General features: G+C 36.3%; 1 protein-coding gene across 1 annotated transcript in view; it reads right to left on the bottom strand.

The window, feature by feature from the left end:
* Nucleotides 1–21,508, bottom strand: part of wge (BAH domain and coiled-coil containing protein winged eye) — a 118,862-nt gene that overhangs the window by 28,789 nt on the left and 68,565 nt on the right. The window contains exon 6 of the mRNA XM_017909045.1: nt 8,439–8,603. Coding sequence (XP_017764534.1) covers nt 8,439–8,603 — 165 coding nt within the window. The remainder of the gene's footprint in view (nt 1–8,438; nt 8,604–21,508) is intronic.

The raw sequence follows: 21,508 nt of genomic DNA, 5'->3' as shown, positions 1-21,508 counted from the left end.
TATTTTTTAAGCATCCCTGGAGTACTATTCGTACAAACGACTAAGGCTCGATAACAGTATTATTAACTAAAAAATTCTACCAGTTCGGCTAAACTATACCCGTGGCTATAATTCAAAACCCGCTGCGCTACACGTGTTACGAATATTAAAATTGCAAAAAGGAAGCTCGTCTCGTGGCCGGGTAATGAATATTTCAACGGAACGTTAATTAATTTATCCTGGCCGGCAACTTTTATCGATATCCTCGCTCTTTTAAGCTCCCAAAGTTTCCTTTTTACAGGTTTATCTCGGCCCGGCGTCGTTTCGACTGTCACGTTACCCGAAGCACCTTGTATATCGCCTGCTCCACACATACACCACCTATCTCTTTGAATCATGCACCTGCCGTAAGAATGGAAGCTCCTGAGCTGGCCTCGTGATACGAAGAGACAAATGTTTTATGCGAACCCCTACACGCGTTCGCGATATTTTATATCGAGAAATATGGATCCAAGGGACGTGGAATTATGAGAGAATTCTCGAAATAGCAATTAATGAGAACCGTGCGCAATGTGTAAATCTTTCTTGCCATAAGTGGAATGACGAATATGTTCATTTCGTGCGTTTTGTTTCGTGAATCATTCCCTGGGGATCGTATAGATCGATAAATGATATTTCATGTTAATGGAATTCAGAAACCAAGGTTGATGACATGACAGATATCCGGACTTAAATTACAATAAAATCTAATTTATACATTAAATTTCTCTTACTCTGAACTTAGAATTCTAATCGTCGATAATGAGATGGAGGATTTATTTCGTGTATTAAATAATAAATTTTTGTTACATGATACTAAATTTTTTAATAACTCTGTGGTTAGATATAGCAAAAATTATTCGACAAATGTGATCTAAATTATGAAAATTATATTCTCAAAATCATTCTTACCCTTAGGGGTAAATATTAACCCTTTCCACTCTACGATTTGTTGGCTAGAGAAGAGTAGAAAATCAAAGATTCTCTACTAAAAAAGCTGACGATACTTTTTTGAGCAGTAAATAAAGAATTGTATAATAATAGAATTGTAGAATTATTTGATTTCGATACCTCGAATGCAAAGGGTTAATACAGGGTGCCTCATATCGTACAAGTTTAAATAATATAAACTATTGCAGTTTAGTTTTGAGTTTTACTCGACAGTTGACATCTCGATTTGCAAATAATTGCAGTATTTCTAAGTCTAGCAATTAATCCAATCGCGTCCAACAATTTATTAATATCACTAACATGAAATTTTTCTCATATTTGACGATAATTTGCAGACAGTAAATATTTACAATTATTAAATTAAAATTCGTCCAATATTATTTTCTCCATTAAATCCATAAAATACACCAACGCAAATACGGTAAGTTTGACACTGGGCTGCCTGGAGCAATAAAAATTTCCCCAGCATCCCCTATTCATTCCGCTCTCACGACATCTTCAAAGATACATCGGGAAATCGCGAGGATGCGACAGGAAATTTGTACGATCGGTAAAAGGAAGTGGCTGGAAGAAGGTTTATAGAAAGGGGAAGAAACAAAACTCGAGCGGAAAATAAAAATTCTTGGTACCCCGTGGGACACAGGTATTCGGTTGAAAAGCGGATGGTATAGGAAATATGTCCGGGAGAAAAATGCAGAGCTACGAGGAAATTTCGTGCGGGACGAGTGGATCCCGGACACGCGGAAAGATGATCGGTTTGGAACCCTCGGACGACGGAAGAGGAATTTCCGAAGAACGTCGACAGCCCTTCGCCGGCCCTCGTTAATATTCCGTCCAGATGTTTCAGCTCGCTTTATGATGGCTGCAGCACCGCCTCAAATGAAAACAGCCGTATATCCGATAACATTTGTTCCCGGTGTGCGTACGCGTACGTGTGGAAATATATCTAATATTCCACAGGTGAGACCGCGCAACAAAGGAAAACTCTTGCAACGATGAACCGATAACGACGAAAATGATCTCGTGATTAACGCGAACCCGAGGCCAACAGGGGCACTTGATCTTGGGGGTATTTCAAGATTCGGAGGTAAAGTGTGGATCATTCGATTAGTGCATCGTGTTATAAATTTCGTTTCAGAGGTAAATACAGTGTAAATGAAAGATGGTGCCATTGGAAATTAATTTTGTCGAGGAGAAAAATGTGAAGATGTTATACTTCTGTGTATCAGTGCTCACTTTATTATGCGAAATGAAAATAGTACTATAGGTATTATAGGAAGTGAAACAAACAGAAGCATTTGATTTTGATGCCATGAAAAAAATATCGAATCTGACATGGTGATACTAAAATTGGGATTGTTGAATTATACATTACCATTAAAAATTAATTTTGTTCAGCAGAAAAATTTGAAGATGAATCTGTGTTATACTTCTATGTATCAGTGATCACTTTATTATGCGAAATAAAAATAATACTGCAGGGATTATAGTAAGTGAGACAAAAGGATTTGATCTTGGTATAGTGAAAGAAATATCAAATATGACATATGGTGATGTTAAAATTGGGAGTGTTGTATTATATATGATATTAAATTGGGTTTTAGATAATTATACAATGTGGAAAAAGATGGTACCCTTGGATTTTGTTGACGAGAAAAATGTGGAGGTGAATTTATATCACTAGTGAGAATAAGCATGCAATTTGTTTATTATGGAAAATAAAAATAATATTGTAAGTATTAAAGAAAATGGAATATTTGAGACAAACAGAAGCATTTGGTCTTGGTATCATGAAAATGACGCCAAATTATGATATGGTGAAATTAAAATTGAAATCACTACATTGTATACACTATCGAATTAACTCTGAGATAGCTATAGAACATAGGACAGAAAATAGAATAATTCGAAATTAATGTTAATGGCAAAAATAATAAAAAGAAAATGGATTTGTATTATCCGAGAATAATCATGCACCTAGTTTATTATAGAAAAATAAAATAGCACTATAGGTGTTACAGAGAATAAAATATTCGAGGCCAACAACTTGATCTAGGTTGAAAATAAAAATAATAAAAAATAGACAAGACTGACACTCGTAAAGCATTCGAGAAGTAGAACAAAGAGACAGAGACAAAGGAAACAAAATAATGACACCTTAATGTCATGCATTAGTCGATCAACAAGATTATGTCCGTGATATAATAAATTTAAATTCCTGACAAATCCAATAATTAATTAATTATTAAAAATTATAATTTGCTTAGATAATATCATAAACATAATCATACCTAAAGATGTTGATTAAATTCCCTTCAATTTGAAAATCCTAAATATGAAAAAATATAAAATATTTTAAAATCCTTTTGCTCAGAGAAGTTAATAGCAAAATATTTCAAAGTTAATACGTGTAAATATTTAGTATGTAAATGTTACAGGATGTTTAAAAAAATGAAAATACGATTTTATAAACTTTCTTCGAAACCTGCCAATATATTTTCTAAATGCTCGATTTAAAAAAAGAATATAAAGCCCATATAAATTTTCTAAATACATTTTTTCCATTTATTAAAACGAGGCACTAAATTTTCATTTACGTAATTACCAGACTCCTTTTTACAGCGATAAATTTCCTTTTTTACCAGTCTTTAAATATTACCGAGGAGAGTATTCCATTCATTGCCTAGCGTAGTATTAAAACGACATAAAACTATCACGGTTGGAATTCAGGTTACGACAGTTATTCGAGTCAGTGTGAATGAAATTTATCCGCTCGGACATTCCCTCCTCGCTGAAATGAAAAATTCGAAAAGCGTGCTGTTTCTATGAAAATAACCTCCGTACCTCTGGTGCATAACTCGAATATAGCTCGAGTCTAAGACCTTATTCAAATTAATCAAGTTAGCGGAATTCGAATCGCCCGAGTCGAAATAACTTTAAACCACTTCGCTGATGTGATCCTGTTATTTAACTTAACTTCCAACTCTTGGCTAACGTGAAGTCTATCTTGAATTACGTGAACTCACAATTTCAGTTTGCAATGTGAACTTCGAGAAATATCAACTCACACGCGAACAAACAAATTATGAATAAATACAATTAAATAGAACAATACAGGAGTTCTTAAATTTTCAAAATGTGTGATTTTATAGAATGGAAAATTAAAATATTGAAGACAAAGATACGAATTTCATACCAAGTGATGAATTTCTACGAGACTATCCCAGATACCTAACATTAGAAATTAAGTTAAAGCTACGCAAATTAAAATTAACTTTAAATTAAATACTTAAATTAAGACATTATTATTAACTTCAAATCCAATTACAATGGTACTCCAATTAATCATAGTAGAGAGAATCTGATGGACACCTCCCATGTGATCGACCTAATCCTATAAATGATTTGTCTTTATATAAATTTATATAAACATCTTTGAGGCCATTTTAAGTAACCACTACTAACCCTTATTGCACCCCAATGCTTATATGAACAACCATAATTATTTAATAACCAAACCGTAATGAAAAATTCCCAAAAATCGCAGGACCTTTATTTTATTTCATTATTTGTAATGTAACATATAATACATTCAATTCTCCAAAAGCTCCTATATCATGTCAAAAATAAGGAACACCGAGGACACTAAAAATTCAAAAATTCAGTCAAAAGGTAACATACGTTTTTATTAAGTGTTCAAAATTAACCCTTAACTAGAAATTAAATACCTCCAGTTACATAGACACAATCTGGAAACCCAATTACAATGACACTCCATCAGTATATCCATCTTCAGAGTACTATAGCCATTGCTATATGCCAATCTATCCACAGATCATCAAAATTCTATACCAATTCTATAATCATGAATGGATATATCAATTATCGCTTGAGATATTACAAATTTAGAATACAGTACTAAGTATACCGATCTATACAGTACTATAGCCATTAGATCAATCTATTTACTGAAAATCTAAATTCTACAGCAATTCTATCAGAGCAAGAATCACAAGAGAATTCAGTGGATATCCTCCATATGGACAACCCAGACGAATAAATGACTCGTCTCTCGACGGATCCATACGAAACCATGCGATCCTCGAATTCGGACGACTCGGATAAAATTATCTGGACTAATCCATAGCTGAAAATAACGGTGTCAAACGGAAAAAGGTATCGTCAGAAGGAACGGTGACGCAACGAATGCGCCTTAAGCGCGGCGCACGGAACAATGTAGAACCAACACACAGTCGGACAGGTATGAAAAGTAATTAGCCTAGAATGAGTTTTTCTCGGCGGGTTTCATACACGCGAATGTAGTCGACCCTGAGCATTATTGCGTATCAAAAGCGGATAAAAGTCGCGAAGGAAAACGTTCCAAGAACGGCTCTCGATTTGGGTTTCACGCGTAGGCTACACGCCTATCTCATCTCTGAATTTCCTACCTAGTGTTCAGCCTTATCATCGTTTTCATCGACTGATGCTTGCTCGTCCACTTTCGATGACTTTCCTTGTTAAATAACACTCTGAGAGTACTAAATATCCGCGAATCCTCACATGCTCTAGTCTATTCTCTGCCAAACTTCAGCGCTGTCACTGATGAATTTTAACGCTCTGTCATCCACTTTCAATGACTTCCTTTCGCGAGCGACACTTGCTGAGTATCAAATACTGTTCCATATGTCTTCTGCTTTGTTACTTGCCAAATGTTATCGCTTTCATCGAGGAATTCTAACGTTTGATCGTGTGCTTTGGGTAACTTTCTCGTATGACAGTCAACCAGTGTCAAGTATTATTTTGCACACGTAGTGTCTTCGAATCTGTTGCACATTTCGCCAAATTTTAGCGTTCTTAGAGATCAATTTTTGCTTCTTCAAACGTCACTTATTCAAATTCTTTGATTCATGCTCTGAGAAATTGTACTACCATTTTTGACCATGAGTTGTTCTAAGATTTGATTATCTTTTTTAGCAATTTTTTTTTTTTTTAATGACACTCCGTGTAGTTTTAAATATTACACAAAGTGCTATTTTTTGAAAAGAAAAAAGTAATTTTATACTATTTTTCTTTAGATGAATTTCGGTGCATCGAAATGATTAAGCTTCCATGACATAGCTCTGTCTTTTAAGAAGCAAAAGTCTTCGCGAAAGTGATCTTTTTCATTTTTTCCATAATATTCAAACGATATTACGGCTCTTACGTTTAAAGATTGGAAGAAAGCCCTTTTGAGCGATCGTATGCAATCGGTTTTTCAAAGAAACTCTGCGAAAAGAGTGCAACACCTCTTTGACTCGTTCAATTCTCTGCTGCTCTGTGGTCTCGGTTAAACGATATTTCCTGCTTACTTTGTGCTAAAAATTCTTTTCTAATGACACTTCTTTCCCTTTCAATTTTTCCCGCTTTGATATTCACCGGTTCTTTGCACGGAGTACATGGTTTTTGGTTATTTACCGAAGGGTGTATTTACTCATCGTAATGACTGTTTGATCGACGAGATTGGCTGGATCTGTAGATATATTTCTCTCGACAGCTGGATTGCTGCGGACGTTTTAATTTATACATTTTGGGAATATTTTAGGACGATGAAAGATTAAATATTAATAATTTTTGAGAAAATAATTCCATCCGTTTCAGTGATTCTGGAATAATATTTTCTTGTAACAAAATTAGAGAGGATAATGTCGATCGAACAGAGTGAAAAATTGCTATAATTTTGAAATTTCACGAAGAGCCAGGATTAATGGGGAATTAAATAGCTTTGAGGTTATGTTGAATGGATTTAATGCGAAGGGTAGCTCGTTTCATGGAAAGCAAATATGCTACGTCGAATGAGGAAAAGATTCGAAATGTGCGATGTTTTTGGTTAACTATGCTAGTTTCATTTGTGAAGAAAATTAGTATATTAAATTTATATATAGTTCATTTCCTCCGATTGATCAGAATCCTGTTTTCCTAATTACATCGAGTGTTATACAGTGTATTGGAGGAATATATCTATCCCACGAATGCAATTTATCATTATATATATATCTCATAAATTCCATGCATAATGACAAATGATTAACAATTCTCCGATATTGGTAAATTATTGATAATGCATTTGAAGCTTCGCGTGAAACACATCCCTCGGAAATACTTGATGCTAAATAACGAAACGGCTACGATTTCAGACTATTGTTAATTATTCGCAGAAAGTAGAATAATAACTCGTCCGATTGTTCAGAAATTAATTGCAAGTTTTTACTTCTGCAAATTTGTTAATAATCGAAGCACGAGATGAATTACTTTTATTCCTTTGAATTGTTATTACCCCGACCTCCATTGTGTATTTCGATATTTTTTAATGGAAGAATTATTTATGAAGAAAATAATTATTACACATATAACCTACAGATCTCCTCTTACCCAAGCTATTAAATATTATATTACATTCACTTGCATAAATAATTATACAAATTTTAAATGTCAAAAAATAACAAGAAATTCTACAAAAATTATTTTATTCTTCCATATTCTTCCATTTTATCTAGAAATTATCAAAAATTAGGACCCTAAGTCTTTATATCCCTACAATTAATCATACAGATCTCCTGTTCTACCCTTCAGACATCACATGACATTATTTTGCAAATAATTATAAAGAATATGAACAATAACTCACAAAAATTTCGAAAATCTCTAAAAATACCAAAAATTCGATACAAATCGAACGACAAATTATTTCTTTCCTACCATTCTTCGCTTTACCATTCAGCCTCTACCATCATCCCTACAGGGATTAACCCCTTGCACTCGACGATTTTTTCGTTATAGGAAAATAGTAATTCAAAGACTTTCTGCTATAAGTCGACGATAATTTTAAAACGGTAAATAAGAAATCGTATGCAAATTAAGACGCAGAATTATTTTATTTCGATATTCCACGCATCGTTGGGTAATTGTAAACTTGATATATTAACACTAGATTTACGGAACCCGTCGATTTGACGGAAGGGTTGCTTCAATTATACGATGTTAACAGATTTAGTTAACTTATATTAAAACTGTTAATATAACATATAATTGTTTTTAAATTAAACTAATCGTTAAAAAAAAAAAGGGCACGTGGATTCTTTTACCTGTCAATTTGACAGATGTCCTTAGAAACAGGTATACAGATAGCGTCCGTAAACCTAGTGTTAATATCCATCTTTAGAATCTGATTAAATGACGACTGAGAGGTGTCTCTCGAGTGCAAAGGGTTAAATCGTCTCTCTGGTTCCACCCTCAGTACTCCTCAGTACTTTTCCCAAATCCCACCCATCTCAGAGCGAAATTTTACCGTCTCGAAATTCGGAAATTGTCCAAATCCATAGAATGTATCATAGGAATCGAAATCGAAGCACTCGCAGCAGCCTTCTCGCGAGGATCTCGCAGACTTCTCACGTTCGCAGAGAAGGAAACGTAAAGAGGTCGTAAAAACTTACCCAGATTGTCGGGCTGGAAGTGATGATAGCTCGCGTGATGCGAGGTGTGATGACTCAGGGAAACATTGCGCATCGAAGTGGATGTTTCCTGGTGCTGCAATCTCTGCCTGGCCACCGCGATCCCGACCGGCACGCCACCGGCTCCTGCATTCGACACCACGATCCCTGAAAGACAGATACACGTATAAATTTCCGCTCCCATTTTCGCGCCCTTTCCCTTCGCCGGTGTTCCACCGGCCAGCAATAAGCGCGAAATGAAAAACCGTAACGTGAATACGCTGTTCGCAATATGCGAACCTTCGCCTGATAAATCACAACTGTGAGCCGAAGTTTGAACGACTTTGCATGCTGCGCTCGCGATATTTCAACAACGTTAGCGCACTCGTCTGTGTACGTGCGTGAATAAATGGTGACATTCTTCCATTCCTTTTTATTATAGTTATAGAATTTTCTCGTTTCCTGCGTAGACCACGGGTTCGAGTATTAATTAATCCGGGTTCGAGATAATTGCCTGGAACCTCGGTCAATAGGCAATGACAGGTCAGTGACAGCAGACAGCGACGTTCGATAGGTATCGGAGTTTCAGAGATATATAGAGAAACAGGAAAACGCTTAAATTTAGATCTAAGACAGACATACGTGTTGCTGAAATTTTATTTTACTCGGTGACTCAAGTCGTGACGTAGTTGGATAACAGAGTAATCTGTTAGATACAAAGATATAAGGTGTTCGTCATCGAAATTGCACTTTCAAGAGATTCATAGAATCCAAGATCAGTTATTTTTATGTTTATATATTGGGATTAAAATCGGTTTAGCTCTGCGTAGGAGAGTAAAGGGTTGACATTAAATCTGCCACGATATAAGTGCATTCGACATAATTGATTCTGACAGCTAACTTCACAACTATTTTCGTGATCTACATAACATAATATAATTGATCGATTTTGAATATTCGATTAAGAATTCTGCATTCAACAATTGCTTTTGACACTTAACTGCACAACTATTCTCATAATGCACATAACATAATATAAGTGACCGATTTTAAGCATTCGATTAAGAATTCTGCATTCGACAATTGCTTTTGACACCTAATTCCACAACTATTCTCGTAACGTACATAACATAATTCTTCAACATCAGAATCCTTCAATTTCCCAAATTGCGAAATTCATATATCGCCTGTTTCATCAACCGAGACTCGTGTAACGAATCGACGTTTGTAAAGTATTCAACAAAACATCAAAAATGCACAAGTGATCCCACAAATCAGACAAAATAACCGTTTCGTATCGCACGAGATCAGCGTAAATCTACCACTATCGCTACTACAGGTAGAATTGAAATACCTCGTACGACTTCTCAATCGAAAATTGTCGTCTTATCAGTCTACAAGGCTGTTTATATAAATTTCTATACTTATCCACACGCGCATCTTGCCCCACGTGACTCGTAGCAACGCGCACTCGAGCATCCGCACTCTCGCTGAACCCGGCTATCAGCACCCATTGCTTTCCTCTCTACGAACAATGAGCGATCAATGCAGTTACCTTCACAACGATCGCACCCAACATCCACTCCACTATCTGGCATCGTATCAGCAATCGCTCTTTCTCACACGGCGAGACCAAGAAAGTAAACACGGAGTCTTAGCCATCATTCCCATCGCACGCGAGCCTCGCGTCCCAAGGACTATTCCCATCCCACCTAAAATTCATCGACTCACCTATCGACACGTCCGTCTGCGCTCATATCTACTCGCCGAACCGCCACTGCTCAGCCTCATTCTCCGATCCTTCTTCGTCCTTCTCTACACCAATCGCACCCAACCCGAAAACCAAACGAAACGAAACGAGACACGAGAGGAGCCAAGGAACCGAAACAAACGGAGACAAGCAACGAAGAGGAGGATGAAAGAGGAGAAAAAATATGTATACATAGAGGAAAATGGAGTGGAGAAAAAGGAAAAGGAAGAGAAGGTCCTCGACACGGCACGCCGACGATCGATTCCCGCGGCGGACTGTTGGAATCAGATCTACCGAATGAATTCTCACGGCGGCTCTGCCACCCCCACGCGGCGCTCTTTCACGTTTTACTCGTCGTTATTCCGCCGCGAGATACTCGCTCGCATGACGTAACGCGTGCAGATAAACGTGGGCCGTGGATCGTTCCAATCGTGGGTGTACGTGTGCCAGCGGGTACCAGGGATAGACACATAGGGTCGAGACTCTTTCGAGCCACGCCTTGTGTTTGCGTCGCCATGCGTGCCACGCACCTCCTACTTAACAAGGTCGTTTCTCTCCTTCCCCTCTCTTTTTTCTCTCTCCTTTTTTCCTCTCTCCTTCTCGCTCCACACTCCTCTCTCCTCTTTTTCTCTCCTGCCTACCCCACGAGCGTCTGCCCTTCGTCGTCTCTCTTCCTCCTGTCAAGGAGTCCTGCGGTGTTCCCTCGGCCTCTCTCCACCCTTTTCCTCTCGTCATCCTTCGTCGTTGCCTTTTTGGCACCCTTCTCTTTTTCCTGTTGCACGCTTTTATCCTCCTCTTCCTCTCTGCTCTTCTGTTTTTTTCTTTTTATTTTTCCTTTTTCGTGGGGGGAGTTCGGTTGGTTTTGTTTTTGCCGAATCGATTACGACATCTTCCCGAGAGCATCGTAACGAGGGGATGCTGGGTTTGAGGAGATCGACTGTTTTGTTGGCTACTGGGCACTTTGCTGCTGATTCCTGGCTTGGAGATGGTGATGCAGGTAAGTACGAGGTTTGGGAGGAACCTTCGGCCTCCTGTGACTACTTTTCTTCTTTATTTCGATGTTGTTAGGCAGTTTATGAGCCTGTTTATCGTTCATTTCGGATTTTCGAGTTTCCGAGATAGATGGCGTTAACGTGAACGCGTTTCGATAGACTTTCAATGAACAATTAACTGTCGTTTTATTTTAGTTTAATTTTGCTGGATTCTGTCATTTTTTCTTGATTCAGGATATAGTATGTGTGGATTTGGTTTTCTTAGTGTGAATACGAGTGATGGCAGGAATGTTAGATATGTAGCGTTCGTAAACCTAGTGTTAATAACAATAGACCCTAGACCTACCTAAACTCGAATTACTATACCGAGATAAATTAATATCGCGAATGTAAATTTGATTAAAATAAAAATAATCGATCCCATTAGAAATTGTAAACTGCCTAAATAAAACAAAAAGAGAATAATTGGAAGAATAATAATTAACCCTTTGCGCTCGACAATTTTTTTAGCTAAAGAAGAGTACGAGTTGGAAAATTTTGTGCTATTAAGCTGATGATATTTTTTGAGCAGTAAATAAGAAATTGTATAATAATTAACACGTAGAATTATTTAATTTCGATACCTCGCACACTGTTACATTACTTTAAATTTGATATAATAATTAATAACGAGCTTCGAAATTTTATTAAATGGCGACTGAAGGGCGCCTCTCGAGTGCAAGGAGTTAAATACGTTATCTACAATTTGTGGACTTGGTTTAATTAGTGTGAATGCGAGTGTATGAGGTCGAGTGATGGCAGATGGAACATCTAGAATGCGTGGTATTGTGCAATTGTTATAGATCAGAGCCAATATGTTGTGTGAAGTGTCGGTTTGTTATGAAAAGCGTGAAAGTGAACAGTGACGAGATAATAATAGTATTAAGAGAAAATTCAGCACATATACCTAATCTTTGTAATCTTTACGTGACGTGTATATATTATAATTTGTAATAAATATATAATTTTTAAACAGCAAACTCACAGTATTGCTATTTCAAATTTGAGAGAAATATCTCGCGATGTTTTCTACTTTATTTTTATCGTAATATCTTGGTGGTACTCCAAGATGTAATTTGATTTTTAAAAATTTCTTTAAACTTGTGTTTTGTGAAATAATTCCTCGATCCTCGATGGAAGCTTCGACTTGTTTTCGTAGACAAGGTGTTTAAGATTCAAGTATCGCTTGTCCATCGATGTTACAAGTAATTTACATTACTTGTTCTTCCGTTGCTTTGCTTTATTCGTTCATTAATTCCATTGCAAGTTGTGTCAAGCTTGTGCGACTCAACGTCACGTGTTACATAAGAGCACGTGTTATTCCAACGTAAAAGTCTTGTGTCACGCTTCAAGTGACAAACGTTGATGATAGTCATTGACTTCCATTCAAGTCTGCGCAAGCTACACTGCGAAATAAATGACAACGAATTTGTTAGATGCTCTTGAACACACGGGTTTTTACATATGCTCGTCTGGGACATTTTTCTTTCTGCATGAAAGCGAATCACTTCTCTTTTATCGCCGCATATACAAAAATAATTTTCCCTCTGTGCAGAAAGATATTTTATTTCAGGAAAAATACGACGTTAATGGAAACAATTCTTTCGTACTAGTGTACAATTTTTATGTAGATAGAAAATAATTGGAAATAAAGATTTGAAATAATTCTTTCTCTGGGTATATTTACTAAGAATATTCCGGAGGAATAATTAAATTACCATAAGCACCTAAAATGTCTTTTAAATTAATTATAAGGTATTTTAAATGTCATAAGTAGATTCAGGTTTGTCAATAGGCATCCTGTCATTGATTTTGACTATATTTAGAGAATTAATTCTAATTTTTATACCAAAGTGGATTTAATTCCAATTTTAATTCGAGTATAAATTACAACGACGATTATAAATAAATATTAAGATGCAATAGAGACGATATCAGACTTATCTACGATTAATAACAGTATCTTTGCGTCCCTACTTCTTTCCATTGCAACCATTGACCCCTCTCGGTTCATTTCCTTCTCTTTGTTAACCTGTCTCTTTCTTTGAGCATTTCTTTACTTCCGTCTAATTTCTTGCTTTCGTCATTGCACGCCTTACGTGTCTTAGTGTCTTCATTGGTCTCGCTATGATGCGTCTTTTTTCTCTTCGTTTCCTCCTGCATCTTCTGTCCCGTTCCCCTTCGTGCCAAAAGCGTATTTTGAAACTGAACAGCAGAGGCGGCTCTCTCGACCAAGCATCGAAATGGAGACAACGTAATTGTGTTCTAGTTTCGAGTACACATGCACATTGTAAATTTTCTTACATTCTCGTTTTAGAATCTTAAGTCGTTGTTTCAAAGTACTTTAGGAAATGTAAGAATCGTGTCGGTGTCGACGCGTTTAATTTTATTGCGGGTATATAAATTTATGTCAGAATTTCTATACTTTTTTCTTTTGTAAATAGTATAAAAATATCTTCCAAAAAATGTCCAGCCATTTAATTCTAATATTCGTATAACTATTTCTAAATTATTTTAAAAATATATAGTTTTATTCTGATAAATCATTTAAATTATTAATTTTACCTATATATATACATATGCTTCGATATTTCTTATATCTATTAAAGATATTTAAAAACTTGGCTTTTATTGTTATTATTATAGCAATACGAACTTAAAGTACCCTATTAAGAATTATGCATCCGGATCTTACGAATGCTCTGAGTCTACAAACTAAAACGAATTCTCAAAAATAAATTCAATTTTCCAAGCAACATACCTCCTCCTCATCCAACAAAACCCTTATCAATACCCCACCAATTCGTAAATCAAACGAAATTCAAAAAATCATTTCATCAAACTACAAATGCAACAGCAAACCATTAGCGAAGACAAATTTTACAACCCTTTTCCACTAAAATCCCAAACAAAACGCATCGTCCCGAATAACAAACAACGTGCATCATCCCAAATAACAAACAACAAATGTTTCCAAAGCAAAGCAACATACAGCAAAACATACACAACGAAAATTCTATCCATGTCGAAACACTATTATAATCAGCCTAAAGGATTCAACTCAAGAAATTCCAAATAAAAGTCAGAAATACGGATTTGATGTAAAGAAAATGTACAATATGACCGGAAATCGCTGACCTCTTTATGCAGAACATGCATACATCGAGAAACACATCTATTAAACATTTTACCCATGATCAAAATACCATTAATTAAACAGGAATTTCCAATCCAAGAAATTCCAAGTAAAAACCAGAAACATGAATTCGACATACATCAAAAATCAAGAAAATGACCGGAAATGGTAAATTTCTTTATACAGAGCATGCACACGTCGAGAAACACAACTATTAAACATTTTATCTATGATCAAAATACCATTAATTAAATGAGAGTTTTCAATCCAAGAAATTCCAAGTAAAAGCCAGAAACATGAATTCGACGTACATCAAAAATCAAGAAAATGACCGAAAATACTGGATTTCTTCATACAGAGCATGCATACATCAAGAAACACATCTATCAAACATTTTATCCATGATCAAAATACCATTAATTAAATAGGAATTTTCAATTCAAGAAATTCCAAGTAAAAGACAGAAACATGAATTCGAAAAGTATATCAGAAATTGAGAAAATAACCGGAAATCGTGGATTTCTTTATATAGTGCATGCATACATGGAGAAACACATCCATGAAAAATTCTACCCATAATATAATCAAAACGCTATTAATTAAGTAAGAGTTCTCAACTCAAGAAATGCCAAGCAAAAGACAGAAACACACATTCGACGTGCAAGAAATCGAGAAGATGACTGGAACAGCGGGTCTCTTTGTGCGATTAATCAAGGAGCAAGTCGCTGCTAAACACTTCCTGTGACTCTTCCACCCCTTCCAACCCCCTTCTTTCTACCAACGTGTCACACGAATGAAACGACCAGCCAGCCACAACGAGGCCCCCTTTTTATTCCAGCGACTCGTACGGATTTTCGAGGGTCTCCTCGAGAAGGGTTCCACTCGAGCAGCCGACCTCTCATTGGTCGGCTGCGGTTAACATTCAACCCCCTTTTCGGCAGGCCTCGCTTTCCTCCCCGTAGCCACGCGAGAAATTAATCGGCGTGCACAGGACTCGATACTCTCGTCTGGGCGGTGCTTTTTCGCGTGGTTTTCGCGCTGAGAACTCCTTTCGAGAACCCTCCCTCGGTGCAGGAACCATTCGGAGCACTCCCAACTGCGACTTTATCATTTGCCCGAGAAAAAAGAATTTCATCCCATCTTTCCACGAATTTTTAGCAAACCAAGAAGCACACGAGTCTTACCGATTTTCTTCATATACATTTATACCACTACAGAGTATTTTTATTTACATATATATGTAATAGACATAACGAATCTTTGCAGGAACCTAGGAAAATTTTGTCACTAAACATATGTATATTTAATTTAATTAAAAAATTAATTTCACGTTAGTAATTATTGCTCCTGCGTGATTATTGAGCTAAATGAATGTCTGCCTGTTTCCTACAGATAATATCTGCCATATGGATTTTTGAGAGAGACTTAAGGGATCAATAGATCGGATGATAGCATTTTAGAAAAATTGTTTCTGATATAAATATTGGTAATTTATTTACTGAAGAAAATCAGAACTTATATCGACGTATATCGAATCGAAAACAAAGATAAACGAGACATAACCAAAATTAATTAAAGAATTTACCATAAAACCGGTTCGATTTTCTATTTCTCTATAGAAATTCTATAATATTCTATTTCCCTATATATTTTATTTCTCCTTCGTTATCCCTGCTTCTTTTTATTATTCCTTTCGAATATCGAGAACAGGGGATTCACAAGCATGCATGTCATGTTTAAAACACAATGGGTAATGATCGAAGTATCTATCGAGATTACCAAAGAAGGAGCCACTCGTGTCATTATTTGGAGTGGGAGAAGTGGCCTTGAAGGGTCAATTGATTTTAGACATACTATAGCATCATCGAGATACCGAATGGAGCCAAGTACCTAAGCCACAAAGCTTCACATCCATATCACTAATTTCATTTTATATTATTTTTTTTTCAAATTATAATTTATTCCATGTTAACCACGTTGAGGATTTTTATATTTTTCGTATTAGGCGTTTGCAATTTTTCTTTCAATTTATGACTTTTGCCAATGTTCAAGACTCCAAAATGGAACTCGTACAATAAACTGCGAATCATTAAAATATTTTTATTTTGTATTATTTTATTACCATTATTATTCGTCTGAGATCGGTAGCTCCAACATCATCAACTCCTCTATTTTGCCAATCTGCGAACGCAATTTTAAAATACCAGGAACTAGAGCTAAATTTCGACTCTGGAGTCCGAAATTCCTTGTGGGCAAGCAAAAATCGCAACTCGCGAGATCACGGCCCCCGAAATACACAAAGCAGCTATTTTCGACAAAGGGCCCTTTAATTCGACCAACGAAATCGATTTCGACCGGTTTCACGCCGCAAGCTCGAACCAAACGATGTTTGCTAGCTCGCAAGGGAAACAGTGGTGTCGCGGAACGCGAAATTGTTGTAAATTTCGTGGCCACGGAACAAACCGACGCTCCCTGTCTGCCGGATCGGCAAATTCGCGGCCGTTTCACCGTGTCGATTATTACGGCGAAACCGTGGGGACTCCGTGATCGTAGAAAAAGGGAAACTAGAAGGCCAGGGATCGGTCGGGCACGATGGTAAGTGCTACGTGCGCTAACGACGACAATTAAAAAGTACGGACGCGATAAAATCCGTGCCGGAAACGGTCCTCCTGCGTGGGTCGAACGGAAATTCGAGAAGTTGCAGGTATTAAGAACCGATGGGAACAGAGGCTGGCCGATTGCTTTTTTGCGAGAACCTGTTAGCGATCTTTGATCGCGGATATTCGCACGGAAGTGAAGGAAAGTGGAAAAATTCCGTTGTTCGCGATTGAAAACTACATTCCACCCATCACTTCGGGTATGTATATATATTTTCACCATTCGTGTATCTTTTTGATTAAATTTTCATCGTGAGATTTCGAGACGAACGTGAATAACGTGAACGTTCTCTTTACACGACCCTTATTTTGAGAAATTTTTGATCACCGTTTCTATGAGCTCAACCGACGTTTATTTATTTAAATATATCCTAGTTGATCTTCATAATTATCCTACGATGCCATTCTATAGTTGAAATTGTGAGTAAATAGATAAACTAATAAGAAGATTTATTTAACACAATAACAGCACAACATAAATTATAACTAAATCTCGTAAAATAAATTCGCTTCTAACAGCGATATAATCTCTCGAGGACTCTTTCACATACAACGTCTATATATAATGACTGTCATTCACCTACTGATTGTTTTTTCACGACTCTGTCAAATTCGTCACACACATATTCTTCTACACAAACATTCCTCACACTCGTACCACACATTCTATGACAACCACTACCACAGATATCGTGTATAGAAATGGACACCAATATTTTCTACGTTTTTTAACATGTGAATGTAATTGAAATTTCTAATCAAAAACCTATAGGAATTGAAATGATTATAGCAATCCAATAGGTTCTGATCCCTTCATCTATGCAAAAAAATTAGCTCACCACGATGTTAGTCGAAAATATCAATAAAATTGAAATTTCTAATCAAAAACCTATAGGAATTGAAATGACTATAGCAATCCAATAGGTTCTGATCCCTTCATTTATGCAAAAAAATTAGCCCACCGCGATTATTCAACATTTATAATATCGTATATTTTTATAAAATTATTTTAAATTATTATAAAATTAATCATTTCTAGAATTATATTAGTTTTAATTTTCCAACAATTATTTGTCCACAAATTAATTAGGAAAGATAATGAAAGGACCAGTTTCGAGCTATATTTCTCCACTGGATCGGCCAATTCCTTTCATGAACTATCTTCATATTTGATATGTAACGTTTTTTTTTATATGTAATGTCCACCTTATAGAACTTGTTAAATCTAGAAATGCACACTAATGAGGATACCCTTTAATTATATATATAAATAAATATATAATTTTTGAAAGCTCAGGGGTGAATATAAATTGCACCAATTGGAAATTTGTCGCGAAAGCTAACGTGGAACAATTTGTTAAGGGTAACAAGCGTGCAGTTTTCGCGAATATGATCACTTATATCGTTGGAATAGAATCGGATTTATGATGTTTTATTTTACTCGGCGTGTATCTTGAATTTATCATCTCGCTAATGAACGTCAACGACGATGATCTTGCGGCTGAAATTATTAATGATCCAAAAATTCTTCGAACTTTAGTAATCGTGCGTATTCATCAAGATCGTATCGTGCATTGCGAATGAACTGCAAGGTATCGTAATGCTCCTTTCTTCGAAGCATCGATGTAAAAAGCTGCAGGATTCCTTGTATCCATCGAAAACTCGTTAAACCGTAAGTTAAATTAAGATCTTAGGCAGGAGCTACTCATATTTTTGCTCAACGTTTTCTACCTCCCGGGAGTATGTTTTAACGAGCGCGTACCTTGCCTAATAAATTACCTGTATAAACCAGATATAAAGATATACCATCCGATTAACAACGTCTTTACACTTTTTTCTTCCTTTAATTCGGATTTTATAATTAATATGTATTTGTTACATTAAACGTAATCACCCTGAAAATTTTTATCACACAAGTTCTCAGCTACAAGGTCGTTCGAAGAATAGCATTTATTTAGATACTTGAAATCTACTCGATACCTATGTGAAATTCACATGTTCAAGCTAGTTGATAAAACATTCGAAATGTGTTTTATAATTAATTCGTTTTTGTTCTGTTAAATGTAATTATCACGATACCCTACATTGCGACGATTTTTACGGATAAAATGAGTCAAAAATTATTATTATTATACACTGGATAGTTATTTTCACTATACAATTCTCCGTCCTAAGTTCTAATCTCTAATTTTTTCATTTTTAGTTATAAGATAGCTAGCAATGGTGAGGAGGATACTCTACATAGCACTGATTTTCACGCATAAAATGACTCAAAAATTATTAATGTTAAGCAACGGATGGTTGTTCTCACTACACAATTCTCCATCTGGAGTTCTGATTTCTAATCTTTTAATTTTCAGTTTTTGTTGTAAGTTATTAGTTATTATTTGCTGATACCTAAGAGAGCTAGCAGTGGTGAGGAAGGTAATCTACATAGCACTGATTTTCACAGATAAAATGATTCAAAAATTGTTATTGTTGCATATCAGATAGTTGTTTTCACTACACAATTCTTCGTCCTAAGTTCTAATTTCTTATTTTTCATTTTCAATTATTAATTGTCAGTTATTAGCTGTTATTTGCTATTAGCTAAGAGAGATAACAGTGGTGTGGAAGGTACTCTACATAGCACTGATTTTCACGGATAAAATGAGCCAAAAATTATTATTGCTATACATTAGATAGTTACTCTCACTCCACAATCCTGTATCCTGAGTTCTGGTTTCCTACTTTTTTATTTTTAATTATTCGTTGTCAGCTATTAATTGTTGTTTTTTGGTACCTGAGATAGCTAGTATTGATGAGCAACAAAATAAAAGGAAACCTTTGGCTAAAAAATTGATCAAGAGCTTAACAAAAATTAATAAAATCAATTAACAAATGGTACAACCAAATAATAAGTATTAACCTAAACATTCATTCCTTTATATTAACAGAACTCTCATAAATCCTTAACCAAACACGATCAGAGAGCTTTAATTTCCTTAAAATCTTCTCGTTATCGCCATCAACGTCTGACAAAATCGGGATCCCAAACGAGCGTCCAAAAAATTGCTCCATCTCTCTGAAACCCTATAAAACCTCTGTGTAAGAACTGGAAACTCCGAAACGACTTTAACCGATACAACTTCGCCTATTATCATAACCATCGCGAGCCCCAAAAACACATAATTCTTTCCCTGACTCTCCGGGCAGTTTCCCCAGTGCAAAATGCTCGAAGAGGAGCAGAAAGAGAATAAAATAAAGGAGAGTTTCCATTCGAGACTTGGCCGAGAAAGGAAGAATTTTTTCACAAGCGTCCCAGCATCACCGACATCGCGAAAGAGGGAAAAGCGTCGGGACGAGCCTCTCGATAAGTGCAAACGATCTGACTTGCCGTTAAAATGTAAATCGCTTAATTACATGCCCGACAGCGTCCCTGCGAAATTCCTGCCGAGAAAAAGTCGCTATTACCCGGCCACGGGCACACGTCTCGGGCATTTCCAGTCCTAATTGCACTAATCGATAACGCTAACAACGTTCACCGGGATCCTCGTGGGCAAAGTGACGCGGATAGCTCGCCGGCGGGTATATCGCGGCCGCGGATCTTAATTTCGATTATTGAATAACGTCCACGACTGTCGGCAGTCCCTCTCGGGCTAAGTCGGCCGGCAGATAACGCGAGGGGCTGAATTACGATCGTTAATTACGACACGACACGTCACGCCGCGCGATCTTCAGCAACAGCTGTCCGCTCGAGACTTCCTGCAACCTCGAGGACAGCTACGACCGCGGAGGAACCGGAGGAATTCCGTTGCGAGTCCTGTGTTTCGTGAGATTCGGCGTGGAATGCGTGCGTAGAAGATCGTGTCTTGACAATGGACCTGTCATGACCGGTAGACGAGGAAATAGAATTAGAGATTCTTCAGAAAAATGGAACTCGAGGAGACATCGGGAAATTGATTGAACCTGTATTAAAAGAAAAATTGTAAAGATATGTGGTCAAAAGGACAATGAAATTTTTAATTGAACACATGGAAAAGACTATTTTTGGGGGGCCTGGTAGGTTCAGTGTTAAGATAGGTTTGGTATGTGTTTGTGTTTCTGGTAGATTCATTACGTGTGATGTGATATGGTAATTGTGTATTATATATATATATTGCATAAATATTACGTATTTTATGTTTGATATGGTGTGTGATTATATGTACGATATAAATACTACGTATGTTATATATTAAGGTAGGATGGTTTGATATATGTTTGTGTTAGGTTTATTGTTATGTGTGATGTGGTATGGTATGTTGTGTATGTTATATATTGTGTAAATATTACGTATGTTACGTGTGATACGTGTGATATGGTGTATGATTATATATATGATATAAACACTATATATGTTATATATTAAGACTAGGTGGCTTATTATATTGAATTTTAGTGTGTAATATGTGATGGATATGTGTGACATGCAGCTATTATATTAATATTATACGTTATATATGATATTCATTATATTG

This window comes from Eufriesea mexicana, unplaced genomic scaffold (genome assembly GCF_001483705.2).
Source record: "Eufriesea mexicana isolate 0111107269 unplaced genomic scaffold, ASM148370v2 scaffold34, whole genome shotgun sequence".
Taxonomy (NCBI): Eukaryota; Metazoa; Arthropoda; class Insecta; order Hymenoptera; family Apidae; genus Eufriesea; species Eufriesea mexicana.
The sequence above is the reverse complement of the archived record's forward strand: the minus strand, read 5'-3'. Positions and strand labels throughout refer to the sequence as shown.